Source organism: Stenella coeruleoalba, assembly GCF_951394435.1.
Source record: "Stenella coeruleoalba genome assembly, chromosome: 10".
Classification (NCBI taxonomy): Eukaryota; Metazoa; Chordata; class Mammalia; order Artiodactyla; family Delphinidae; genus Stenella; species Stenella coeruleoalba.
Window position 1 is genome coordinate 98157668 of NC_137156.1, and position 12007 is coordinate 98169674.

At 54.3% G+C, this 12007-nt stretch overlaps 2 protein-coding genes and 1 long non-coding RNA gene across 8 annotated transcripts in view; 2 read left to right on the forward strand and 1 right to left on the reverse strand.

The window, feature by feature from the left end:
- TATDN2 (TatD DNase domain containing 2) overlaps nucleotides 1–10357 on the forward strand; it is a 27672-nt gene extending 17315 nt beyond the window's left edge. Inside the window, exons 7-12 of one of the 6 annotated variants that reach the window (XR_013830085.1) lie at nucleotides 50–225; nucleotides 387–526; nucleotides 7473–7652; nucleotides 8850–9039; nucleotides 9273–10103; nucleotides 10217–10291. Coding sequence is in view for 1 of the 6 variants with exons in the window: in XM_079933493.1 (XP_079789619.1) it covers nucleotides 50–190 (141 nt within the window). In the remaining 5 variants the exon portion in view is untranslated. Of the gene's footprint in view, nucleotides 1–49; nucleotides 226–386; nucleotides 3871–4152; nucleotides 4778–7472; nucleotides 7653–8849; nucleotides 9198–9272 lie in introns of those variants that run through there. The other 5 variants (XR_013830084.1, XR_013830086.1, XR_013830087.1 and 2 more) reach the window with 5 other exon arrangements.
- GHRL (ghrelin and obestatin prepropeptide) lies at nucleotides 6936–11290 on the reverse strand. Its single transcript, XM_079933496.1, has 4 exons — nucleotides 10880–11290; nucleotides 10540–10656; nucleotides 7518–7626; nucleotides 6936–7045 (listed from the first exon to the last, which is right to left on the reverse strand). The coding sequence occupies exons 1-4, from the start codon at nucleotides 11237–11239 to the stop codon at nucleotides 7026–7028; spliced, it is 606 nt and encodes a 201-aa protein (XP_079789622.1). The 5' UTR covers nucleotides 11240–11290; the 3' UTR covers nucleotides 6936–7025.
- The window catches only part of LOC307192520, a 68956-nt gene continuing 68011 nt past the window's right edge, over nucleotides 11063–12007 (forward strand). The window contains exons 1-2 of the long non-coding RNA XR_013830089.1: nucleotides 11063–11192; nucleotides 11289–11465. This is a non-coding gene — a long non-coding RNA (uncharacterized lncRNA). The remainder of the gene's footprint in view (nucleotides 11193–11288; nucleotides 11466–12007) is intronic.

The following is a 12007-nucleotide window of genomic DNA, read 5'->3' on the forward strand; positions in this document are numbered from 1 at the left end:
ACTCTGCACAGAAGGCACAACGATATCCAGAATGCTTGGTGTCTTCCAGGTTCCCAAGAGCCTTTGCCAGTACGCCCACCCAGGCCTGGCCTTGCACACGGTTCGAGAGATTGCCAGGGTCAAAGACCTGCCACTCGCCCGCACCTTGGCCACCCTGCGTGAGAACACCTGCCGCCTCTACAGTCTTTAAGCAGAGAGGGTGCCGTCAGGAGTCTCCCAGAAAAGGTGATAAAAATCACATTACATAGTTTTTAAAAACCAGGACAAAAATGACTGGCTATATTTTTTAAACGTAGAGCATGTAGACATAGGGTGAGCAGTGAACCTGGTCTGTCTTGAGTGAACTCAGGTGTAACCTTCATCCTTTTCTCTTCCCCACCCTCCAGGATGACCAGCGGCCTGACAGGAGAAAGGCCATGTGAGCTCTGCCTGTGTGTCCCTGCTTGAGGATGTTTGAGAGCCCGCTGGGATGGAGGACACCCGGACAGGACGTTTCCTGAGACCTCGTCGGAGGCTTCCGCTTCAGGCTGGTTGGGGGTGGGGCCGGCGTGCGGGGGGCTGGCGAGGGGTTCGGGCTGGCCTCCCGGCTGCAGTGCTCCAGGGCAGCCTGGGAAGAAGAGGAGGCTGATGTGAGGGCACAGCGAGCTTGCCCGCCCAGTGCCTGCCTCCGCAGCTTGTGGTGCGAGCAGTCTGTGAATAAAGTCACACTGCTCCTCAGCTAAGTGCACGTAGGCGTGTAGCTTGGTTCCTGGTTCTCCACTGTCAACACGAACCCCCAGTGGGAGATCTCCTCTGGGGGACATTTGCCAGAGACCTGTGTTAGAGGCTGATGCTCCTGCGGCCAGAGAAGGCAGCCCCTCCCTTCCCTGCGTGACTCTTCAGTCTGGCTCTCACTGTTGCTGCGTCAGCTCTGAGTTGGCACTGGTGGAAGGACCTTGGCTGCTGGTCTCACTGGTTCCACTGCCATCAGTATGGAGGGGCCAAAGGGGTGCTCATGGTCCAGGGAAAGTCCTGGCCGAGGAACATCTGGACAGACTGGGGGACTTGAGGAGGAGGAAGCCTGCTTGAGGAAGACGACCCCGAGGAAGGTGATCCCACTTACCGAGGTCCCCAGGGCTGCAGCTCAGTTGTGTTAAACTGACAGGGTCCAGTCTGCAGCAGATGCTGTCTGCTAGTCTGCTGTCAGGGGGTTCCAGCTGCCCTGTGCTCCACTCTGCCCCCTTCTCCTGGAGCACTGGACCAAAAATACTTCTGTCTCATCTCATGTAACAGCCCCTTGTGTGCCCCATCCAGGTCGAGAGGTAAACCAATTTAATTTTCCAAAGCTCTGCTGGCACTGCCCAGCCCTGTTCTATTGCCTATGCAGAACAAGAGGCCTGGTGTCCATGGATCTCCCGTTCCCCGTCCTGGGGCTCTCCCTTGCCTTGGCCTCTGCTGCGTCCTTTCTCCGTGGTGAAAGTGAGAGCCTCTCCTTGGACTTTGAACAGCCAGGTCATCTCAAGTTCTGAGCTGTGCTCTGCTCCCTGCTGGTGCCTTCTAAAGGTGTGTTCATTACAGGCCCTGGAAGGTTATGACGGTCAAGAGTTAAGAGTGAGGATGCTCTGCATTTGGGACAGAAGGATCCTTTATTCCAACCTTCCTCAGTGCGACAGGCCACTCTGAGTCCCTTGTCTGTTTCTTGGAGGCCAATAGCTGAAATCGTAAGATCCAGTGCTTATGTTGGATGCCTCTAGGTGTTTGTGGAAGGTGCTTTTGAACCTCGTAACCTGCAAGGGAATGGACTTTGCATTTCATATGTGGTATTTCCCTCTTGCCCCGGTACCCAAGTTGCTGGCCTGGGAAGTAGGCCTTAATTCAGTGTCGACCTTCCATGGATCAGCTGTGTGTCATCTGTGCCGCAGATTTGGCAAATCCGGGGCCTTGTTCTCCTGCTTGGAAGATTTGGAGGACTAAGGATTTCACAGTGCTTTGTTGTCACCCAATGAACTGTCCCTTATCCATCTCTTTCACAGCAAGGCCTGTACATCACAACTGCCTCCGAAGGAAACCAACCGGGCCTGTGTTCAAGGACTAAGAGTGATAACTCAGTGGATGTCTCTGAGCCATTGCAGTCTCCCTGCCAAAGTAAAGCACAAGGTGCTATATACTTTTATCTCCAGGATTTAGGATTATCATTTCTGTTGCACAGTGAAACATTACCTGTGTGGGAGTGAAAGCTGGTTGGCATTGTTTTTGGATGGCTGACTTGATTGTTTCTGCTGTGTTGCCGGAATGCCTCTGTATCTCTGCCCCCTCGCTCCCTTTGACCATCTCTTTCTGAAAATAAAGTGATGGATCTTCAGCCAACTCCCATGGTCTCCATGTTCGTTTATATTTCTCAGAGTGTTAACGATGGTTTAGTTGTTGACTAGCTTTGTAACCTAAGAATCCAAAGGTCTGGAGACTTTCAAAAATGTACCTGTGCCTCAGCAAAGTTCAACTGGAAAGGGCTTCCCTGGTGGCGCAGTGGTTAAGAATCCGCCTGCCAATGCAGGAGACACGGGTTTGAACCCTGGTCTGGGAAGATCCCACATGCCACAGAGCAACTAAGCCCATGCACCACAACTACTGAAGCCTTTGCTCTAGAGCCTGCAAGCCACAACTGCTGAGCCCGTGTGCCACAACTACTGAAGCCCGTGCACCTAGAGCCCGTGCTCTGCAACAAGAGAAGCCACCGCAATGAGAAGCCTGTGCACCGCAACGAAGAGTAGCCCCCTCTCGCTGCAACTAGAGAGAAGCCTGCACGCAGCAACGAAGGCCCAGTGCGGCCAAAAATAAATTAAAAAAAAAAAAAAAAAAGATTTGCTAAAAAGAAAATTCAACTGAAAAGAAGAATCCCTGGTACCTTCTTAAAAGTTCTGCCTTTGAGCATTAACTCTCATTTTACTGCCTGGAAACACCCAGATACACTGCTGCTTCTTAGCAGTGAAAAATACATAGACACCTTTGTTCCAGAGCAACGCAGTAGGAGGAAGAAAAATTGAGTACACGAGGGTGTTGTTGATGACTCGGTTGTACTGTGGGCTTTGGACTGTGAACTCTGATGCTGCTGGGTAAACTTTGGAGGAAATTCTGTTTCACTGCTTGCAGTCAGTCTTCCAGTTTTGTCCTAAGGTATCCTTGAACACAAGTAAGTGCTCAAGCCCAAAGTAAACCCGTCAAAAGGGAGGCTCTGTTCCAAGAATGGTAAAGAAATTTGGAATCTGTTGATGCCTCATGTCAGATGCACAGTCATTGGTTTGCGTATTTCCAGCACATTACTCACTGTCTCAGCTCTGTCCCAGCTGGACATATGGCAGCTATGTCCACTGGACACAGTGATAGTCTCTTTGTGGCTGGAAATCTGCTCTTGGCTTTTCTCGTGTTTTACATCTCTCTGTATTAAGTTTGGGACCAATAGTAATCATTTACCGTGAACACTTTCATTTTTGCCTCAGGCATTTCTGTAAGATCAGGGCAAAGGGCCACTGAAGTGTACGGTGCTTGAATAAAGTGTCCAGGATGGCAGCAGAACTGTCAGTCAGTGGCCAGGCAGCCCTGTGCTCCCTGAAAATGCTCATTTGTCGACGATGTTTGGAAGTGGATTCAGACTAAAGGAAGGTAGCCAAGCATGGATCTCTATTATTCTGTCTGTACACCGTCGTAAGAGAATTTCTTACCCCTCTGTAAGTGTGTAAGATGTTAAACACAGGCTTCCCTGGTGGCACAGTGGTTAAGAATCCGCCTGCCAATGCAGGGGACATGGGTTTGATCCCTGGCCTGGGAAGATACCATATGCCACGGAGCAACTAAGCCCGTGCTCCACAACTAATGAGCCTGCGAGCCACAACTATGGAGCCCAAGTGCCACAACTGCTGAAGCCTGTGTGCCTAGAGCCCGTGCTCTGCAACAAGAGAAGCCACGACAATGAGAAGCCCTCGCACAGCAACAAAGAGTAGACCCCGCTCGCCACAACTAGAGAAAGCCCACGCACAGCAACGAAGACCCAACACAGCCAAAAATTAAAACAAATAAATTAATTAAACAAAAGTTAAATACATGAGCTGTTATACTAATGTACTGGGTATATTATAAAATAAAGTTTTTTATAAGGAGGGTTTTTTTTTTCTGCAGCAAATATCTTTCTCAGCCCAGGGGTATATACAGCTGCTTCAGAGAACCGGAAGTTAGTGGTATTGGGAAGTGACACGTGCAGGAACAGGTCCAAGAAGGCCGACGTGGGACCAGGTTTGAAATGCTACGTTTTCTCAAGTGTGTTGCCTGTTTCCTGTGATCACTTTTATTTCCGCTGGTTGTTGACTTGAAATTGTCCTCAGCCCACTCCAAGTTGACCCCGTGTATTATGAAAGAAAATGAAAAACAGAAACAGAAGGAATCCCTAGGACCCTAAGCAGCAGGGCAAGAGGGTGACATTGGTAGAGAAGCAGCCGAACGTGGGGGAGTGGGGGCCTAAGCCCACAGCTCTGGGTGAGTCGGAAATGTGTTTGATATGTAACCTTGGGAAGTCACTAAATTCCTCTGAACTTCAGTTTTCCCCCTCTGAAGTGTGTCTGTTGTGAAAATTCACTGAAATTACGTTAAGTTCATGTAAGAAGTATTTAGAACAGTGCTGGTGCACAGCAAGAATGCTGTAAATGGTGGCTATCAGGATAATTGAATGTCTTCTATGTGCAGGTGTCCTCATGGGACATACCGTGTTCGATCTTGATAGTGACTGGGGTGGGGTGGGTGTTTTACATGGGAGGAGCCTGAGAAGTTCAGTGTTGTGGGCTGGACCAGACAGCTGAATCTGTTCAGATTCAGGTGTGAGCGTTAAGGCCTCAGCTTTCCACCCCACCATGCTGCCTGGGGCAGGTGAGAGAGCCCGACCAGAGTGGGCGCTTAACCTCTGTTTCTGGAGTGAATGACCTAGGCAAGTGGGAGAGAAGGCTTGTGTGTCCCTTGAGAAAGGAGTAAGGCCTTGTCTTTGTGGGCGAGCATCAGGTGACCAGCGTCCCCCCCAGGGCCTGGCCCCCATCCTCCCCGGAGCCCCGTCTGGCTGCTTCTCCAGCAGGTCGGGAGCTGGTTTCTTGGGCCCTTTGACCATGTTTGAGTCTTGGTGCCTCCGCTGGGTGTTGAGAAGAGGACGGTGGGCCTGGCTAGTGATGATCAGTGTTGCACCCCTACTAAGCTTTTAGAGCTGGGACGTGCCTCAGCTCCAGGTGCGCGTGTGGGTCTCTGCATCAGAGCGAGTGGCTGGCTCATGGAGGCGGACTTCTGCTTCCTCTCTCCCTCCACCCAAGTAGTTCACCTGCTCTCCAATACCTTAGATTCCTCTAGTGGGGATAATCCTTTCAAAATGTGATTACCACTTAGAGGCAGATGCTCTCAGAAGCAAGGGCTTGGTGAGCTACGTCACTGCGCGGCCAGGTAGTCAGCTGTGTGGTTCCCTGAGAGATGGAAGTGTGTGTGTTGTGTGCCCAATGCACGGGCATGGAGTTGACAGCAGAGCTGGGGCTTAGAGAGTTGGGCGGGGAGACAAGTGAAAGAGGGAACAGGACAGCTTTTTCATGCGCTCTCAGTTTTGTTGAGGGCACCCTGGCCAAGTCTGCATTTTCCTAAGTTATGTAAGAGTCCACACCCGCTCTAAGCCAGGTGGGCCGACCTGGCTCTGCTGCCTGAATAGGACCCCGTGGCCTCTAAGCCACTTTATATATGCGCCTGGGGGTCTTGTTAAAATGCAGATCCTGATCTGCTAGGGCGGGGGCGGGGCCTGAGACTCTGCATTTCTAAGAGGGTCTCTGATCATGTGACATTCCGTGGACCATGTGTGGCTCCTCACACATGGTGTGAGGCATGGTGGTGGAGTTTCGGGGTGCCCACTTAGTGTGATCAGTGGTTAGTGCTGTAGGGCTGTGCCTTGAGTGCCAGATGGCCAGAATTTCACTCGAGAAGATACTTGGCTCCTAGAGGGAGCCCTTTGTGACAGAGGTTTCTCCAGAATATGGATGTTACCCCAGCTTCGCAGAGGGGCATCCTGCATGTTTCCGATGGGTGCGCACCTGTTGGGATGGGCGGTGCTCCTCCCCTCGTGATCACGCATCCATCGTCAGTAGCTCTCAAGTCAGTTCACGTGTTTATACCAAAGAGCAAGTGACTGATAAGTGACATTCCTCCCAGGAAGACTGGGTCTTCACTGGAATTCAGTTGTGGAACTTAAGGACCAAGGCTCACTTCAGCTGTGAGCTGGAGTTGGAAGTGGTTTTGGACATCAACCTGGTGTTCCAAATCAGTGAAGGAACCAAGGTAATGGCCAGCCTTGGCCACGTGAGGTGGCGTCTGCTGTGCCAGGTCTTTTCAGTGGACGAGGAGGAAGGAGGAGGAGTTAGGTCAGCCGTGTCCAGCAGTGGCTCTAGCCATTGTTAGCGGCCCACTCAATCTAACTTCAAACTCAGGCTCTCACATTCCCAGCATCCTTTTCTGCCCATGGATGTCAGTGCAACGGCTATTGGCTCTGATAGTGTCACCTGAAGTTTTCCTGTCCACACAGGCCTTGCTGGTTGTTAATAAGCTCTCTGTGCAGCTTTGCATCGGGAAGCTCTGATATTTAAAGGAACTTTGTCTTCTCCTTTTTCTCCTCTGTCTCGCCCCTCCTTCCCCCTTTCTGTCCACCTTCTCTCCCCCACCTCCATTCCCCCAGTAGCCTTATCTGCTTGTAGAAATGGGTCTAATTTGGTTTTCTAAGCATTGACACCTCGTTGCTACATGTTCTTCTTTTCTCTTCCCTTTGACCATAGACCAAGAATGGGGCAGGGGGTGTTTTTCAGTGAAATGTGAAATTTTCTTCTTTCCTGAAATAAACATTTTGAACCTTCACCATCCAGTTTGAGCATTTATTCACCTCCTAGACTGTTACCCCTCAGAGCTGGGGGTGGTCTCGGAAGCGTTCTAGGAAGCCAGGTGAATGCTTCTGAGGGTGGGAAAACGGAGAGGTGGCTGGACTCAGGTCACTTGTGGGCTGGGGTTTCTGAAAAGCAAGAGGTCAAGTCAAAGTGCTGTGTCTGGGACTTCCTTGGGGGTCCAGCGGTTAAGACTCCGTGCTTCCACTGCGGGGGGCACGGGTTCGATCCCTGCTTAGGGAACTAAGATCCCGCATACCGTGCAGTACAGCCAAAAAAAAAAACCACCAAAAAAATAGTGCTGTGTCCGCCATTCTGCCAGTGCCGTCAAAGTTGGCTTTTCTTCCCCAAGGTGACGGAGGTGGTGTGTTGTAATGGGGGGAGCGCTGGCCTCAGAATATGGACCGTGTGATTTGGGCACATCCTCTAAAAGCTGGGGGCCCTGGAACCAATCCCCCGCAGGTACTGAGGGATGACTGTGTTTGGGAAAGAGGAATTAGGAGCTCTTTTGAGAGGCAGGGATGGGGAAGAAAACTTCTGTTTTGTCACCCATAGGCGGACTCACATTGGGACTCCGAGGAAACTGGAGAAAGGACTTACCGCTGGCGTCTTCCCAAAGGACGTCCTGAAGAAACTTCCCCAGGGTCTGGCCGTGCTGGTGGGACTGAGCCCCTGACAGCTTGATCCCAACGTCAAAGGGGGCGCTGAACTAGGAGGACCCAGGAGTTGTCAGAGGTCACACCCTCCCGTGTGTGCCCCGCCCCCCCGCCCCATCCCAGTGGAGGCCCTGGGCTCTCAGGAGAGGGAGAGAGGGGGGGCCTGAGGTCCAGCAGGCACCACTGAGGGGACAGCTCAGCCAGGTTACCCTCCTGCCCAGGCCTAGTCTTACCATCCGCACCATCTTTAGGAGGCTTACCTTGTACCCTCTTTCCTTACCTCTGAGAAGGTTACTGATAAAAGCTGTGAAGTCCCCTAGCTCAAGGTTCCCTGCTCCTTGCAGCTTAGGAAGACATAAGTTTGAATGGCCAGTGGTAGAGCTTCAGGCCCTGGCAGGGTGATCTGGGGAGCAGGGTTCTCCCTGGTGTACACAGCACTAGCCTGGGGTATGGTCTCTGCCCCCCACCTTCCTCCCTTCCCAGGTGGTCTTCCTCTCATTTGCACAGGCCTCTCCTTGTTCTGTGGGAAGTTGGACAGGAAGCTGACCTTTCCCTAGAACGATGCTCTGAGCCAAGTTTGTTCTTCCTTCTCTGCCTCCATCTCATTCCTTCTACAGGGAGAGCACCCCATTTCCCCTGCTTTCTTGGCAGCCTATGAGATGATTTACTGGAGCTCAGTTTTGGGTGAATAGGGAGGAGCTCTGTTTTCGGCCACATCATCGTTTCTCACCTGGGGAGCGGAGACTATCTAGCTCCGTTCATCCAGTAACTGCCTGGGTGCCTGGCCCTGTTGGTCACTGAGATTCTGGATGAGTTGACGCAGGGATCTTGGGTCTGAAAGGGAGCCCTCGGTCCTTGGTCCTCCTGCCTCCTTGCCCTCCAGACAGGACACGTCAGTCGCATTTTTCAGATGAAGGAGCTGAGGCCCCGACTTGCCTGGGGCCACAGAGGGAGGTGGAGGCAAGGGCCAGACTGCAGGCCCGAGTCCACCAGCCCTGGAGCCTCTTTGAGCCCCAGAGCCCCTGCCCTGCCCTGCGTGCAGCCCTTGCCCTGGTCAGGCCCAGGCTGAGCCCCTTTCCCTCCAGGCAGGAGCCACTGTTGCTCCCATTTCACAGATGAGCAGAGATGCTCAGAGATGTTATTAAAACAACAGATATCTGTTGGTCCCCTTTTTAAAATTTACCTCCACCTCTTGTCTCCACCGTGAAGGTGGAGCAAGTGGAGATGATACGAGTGATTTGGGGGGAACTGAGGCCCCTCTGTTCCCTCCCTTCAGTAAATGCTCATTTCCCCTCCACCCCTGTGGCTCATGCGGGTGGTTGGATGACCCCAGCCGACTTCGCAGCACCACGAGCACCAAGCTGGGGACCTGCTGGGCTGGTTTGCACCCTGGAACCGGCGATGGGCAACTGACGGGAGGCGCAGCAGCTGTTGGATAGGGGTGCGGCTTTGAGCGACTTGAAAAGGTGCCTTAGTGTCTCATGTGATCAGTGGGGGATGGGTGGAACTTGGCCTCGAAAGCTTCCAGCTCTGAAACTTGATTGATTTCAGGAAAACTTTTGGAGGGGCTGTAGGGGCCTGGGATGAGTGAGGTGGGACCCCGGCCCTGGAGGGGTTCGGTGGGCACAGCCAGAGCCCTGCGGCCTGTGTCACAGGCCTCCCACCTGCCTCTGGCGTTTCACCATCTCCGACATTTCAGACTCCTGGTTCTAGCGGAGGCAGGGGCTGCCGTTTGCTCTGTGGAAACTGGAAACGTCCAGCCGTGAGTCATCAGCCACTGGAACCTCTTCCCCGCCTGGGCTAACTTAGGGCGTCTCTGGCCCCACTGGACCTGGCAGTCTCACCGGGAAAGCTCCCTAGTTTTAGTCTAAGGATTTGCAGGCTGATGAGTGGGCACGTGGCGGGTGGGGTCCCACACGTGGTGGAGGAGGCGCCTGGCGAGGTCAGAGGGCGAGGGTTGGGGATTTGACCCCTGAGGGGAGGAGAGGCTGGGGGTAGGTGGAGGGAGGCCAAGGCAGGGCAGAGGAGACTTCCTGGGCCACCTGCTCGCTCTCTGCCAGACCGGTGATGGGGACACAGGGCTTGGGGACTGGAGTCCCCCAGACTGTGGGTCCCACTTCTTCCCCATGCAGGGCTCTGGCCCCTCAGCCCAGTGAGATCCCTGGGCTGAGCCTCGGTTCCTCATCTCTAAATGAGGGCACAGAAACCAGCCCCACTGACTTCACGGGTGGTTGTAGAGGTTAAGTGCGAAGCAGGAGGGTAAAGCAGCCGGAGAGTGAGACCGCAGTTACTAGCAGTAGTTACTAGGCACCACCCGGGGATTCTGGTTTCCCTGCGTGCGGGGATCTGTCCTCAACTAAACTCTTGTCAGAACCATTCCCCGGACCGCGGCTGCCTGGCAGGGGTAACTATAAAACGCCTTCACGCTTTCTCTCTCCTAGTCCTCCGTTTCTCTCTAAACGGCTCCCCTGCCCCGTGAACTATTCATCAAAGCTCAAGCAAGCCTGATGAGCCCCATCCTCGTCTACAGGTGGGGTTTGGTGAGAGCTGGGCTCACCGCTCACCTGTCCAGGCCGCCGCCTGGTAAGATTGGGTAAGGTAAGGTCCGAGGGGCCCCTGAGTCGATCAGAAAGTTTTCTGCAGGAAACGCCTCCAGTCTGTGACCAGCTCTTCCTTCCTGAGTGTCTATTTGCTGGCTCCCCTCTGAGATCACCTGGCATCTGCTGGCGCCCCCTCTCCCCTCTGCTTGAGGCTCATCCTGATACAGCAAAGTTGCTTAGATGTTTGCCTGTTGATCGGCAAAGCCCATCTCAACAGAGCCCCGTGGTGCAGAGTCCACTGTTTTTGTGCTGTTTAATGTTCCTTGAGTGGCTGGTAAGTGAGTCCCTGTGGATGGCCGCCTCTCCACGCCCTCCCCCGCCCCATCCCCTCCACTGCGGAAAGCATAAAGCTGCAGAGGGACCCACCTGGATTTCCAGCTCGTCCCCTGCGCCTTCCGCCTGACTTCTGACGTCTGCGTCAAGCCAGCCATCCAGGGCCCGGGGCTTCGGTTTGGCTGACGGCTTCTTGGATTCCTTTCTCTGCTGGAAAGAGGAGGTGTTCTCCTTAGGGCCCTAAGCCCCCCTGTCCTTCCAGAAGCAGAGTGAGGGGTGGGCCCATGGTCAGACCCAGAGTCCTCCTTTGTGCTCTGGGAGAAGAAGGCTGAAGCGCAGAGAGGGTGAGCCACTGCCCAGCTCACGCAGCTCACGGCAGGGCTGCAGTGAGATTCCCCAGTCAGAGCGCAGGCCTCGTGGGGGGACGTCTCACCTGCACTTTCTGGTGTTCGGGGCTCAGGAAGCTGGAGCCCGCCATGGCCAAGTCCACCCAGAGCACACTGAAGAGCAGCAGGCTGCAGACGGTCCCTGGGGAGGGCATGGCCTCGGCCAGCTGGGGACAGATGGGCCTGGCGGAGAGAGCATCTCTGGGCAGCATGTGCCCCCATTCCATCCCCTCTTTTCCCCCCGCTTCCCTCCCTGTGCCTCTGAGCCCAGAAGACAGGCTGAAGGGCTCTGACCTGGACCTGGGGCCCTGATTGCTGAGTAGAGCGGCTCTTAGCGCCCTCTCTGCCCACCTCCCCCAGGTAGGACCGATGGAAGGATGTGGGTGCTCTTTTCCAAGACTGTTCATCTGGGGGCAGAATGCTTGGCAGTGGGACTCCCCATGTTCTTTATCCCAGGCCCCGAGGACCTTGTGCCAAGTTTCTCGAGGATGTTTGAGGAAGCTGAACTGGCAAGGTCCCAGGAGACATGGGGGCCCTGCGGCGGCTCCCAAGCCCAGCTCTGAGCAACCAGGCTGCCCCAGGTCATGCCACCTCCCCGAGTTCAGATGGGCCTGCGGATGCCCGGCAGTGGAGGTGAATTAACCCATAAACAGACCCTCCCACACACAAGAGAGTGGCCAGAGTGCCTACCTGGGATTCCTGGTGGAGGTGGTGCCTGGTGGCTGTCTGGTCATTATATAGGCAGCCTGTGTTTGTTTTAAACCAGCAGCCCCACCTCAGGGCAGCCCAGTATCCGGGGGCTGATTGACATTCCTTGGGAACTAAAAATACTACGCACGTTGTCCTCGGGGTAGAAATCAACAGCGGTGGGCAAACGCCCTGAGAGATGGCTGGGTGGCCTGGGACAGCCACGTGAGGTGGCCATCTGCTGCTCCTCTCTGCAAGCGTGCCTGGCCCTGGTTTAGGTGGGAGGGAGGAGAGTGGCCCTGGGTCTGGTCTGGCTTTGCTGCTCTGCGGCCTTGGCTTACTGGCCCTTCTGCCACTCCCTTCCTCCCGGGATAGAACGAGGTATCCTCACTCGAACTCAGGAGCTTGTCCTGCCCCTGCGCTCGCTGCTCTCCATGAGGGATGCTGCTCTGGCTCCCACAGAACCCGAGCACATGGGACGCTGGCTC

Excerpts from the sequence above, each read along its gene's own strand:
- GHRL (XM_079933496.1), bottom strand. The coding sequence starts at position 11,239 with ATGAACAGTCTTGGAAAAGAGCACCCACATCCTTCCATCGGTCCTACC. Across the intron at positions 7,627-10,539 it reads GGGACGAGCTGGAAATCCAG|TTCAGCGCCCCCTTTGACGT; the intron begins GTGGGTCCCTCT and ends GGGTCCTCCTAG. Across the intron at positions 7,046-7,517 it reads CCTTTGGGAAGACGCCAGCG|AAACCCCAGCCCACAAGTGA; the intron begins GTAAGTCCTTTC and ends CTTGCTTTTCAG.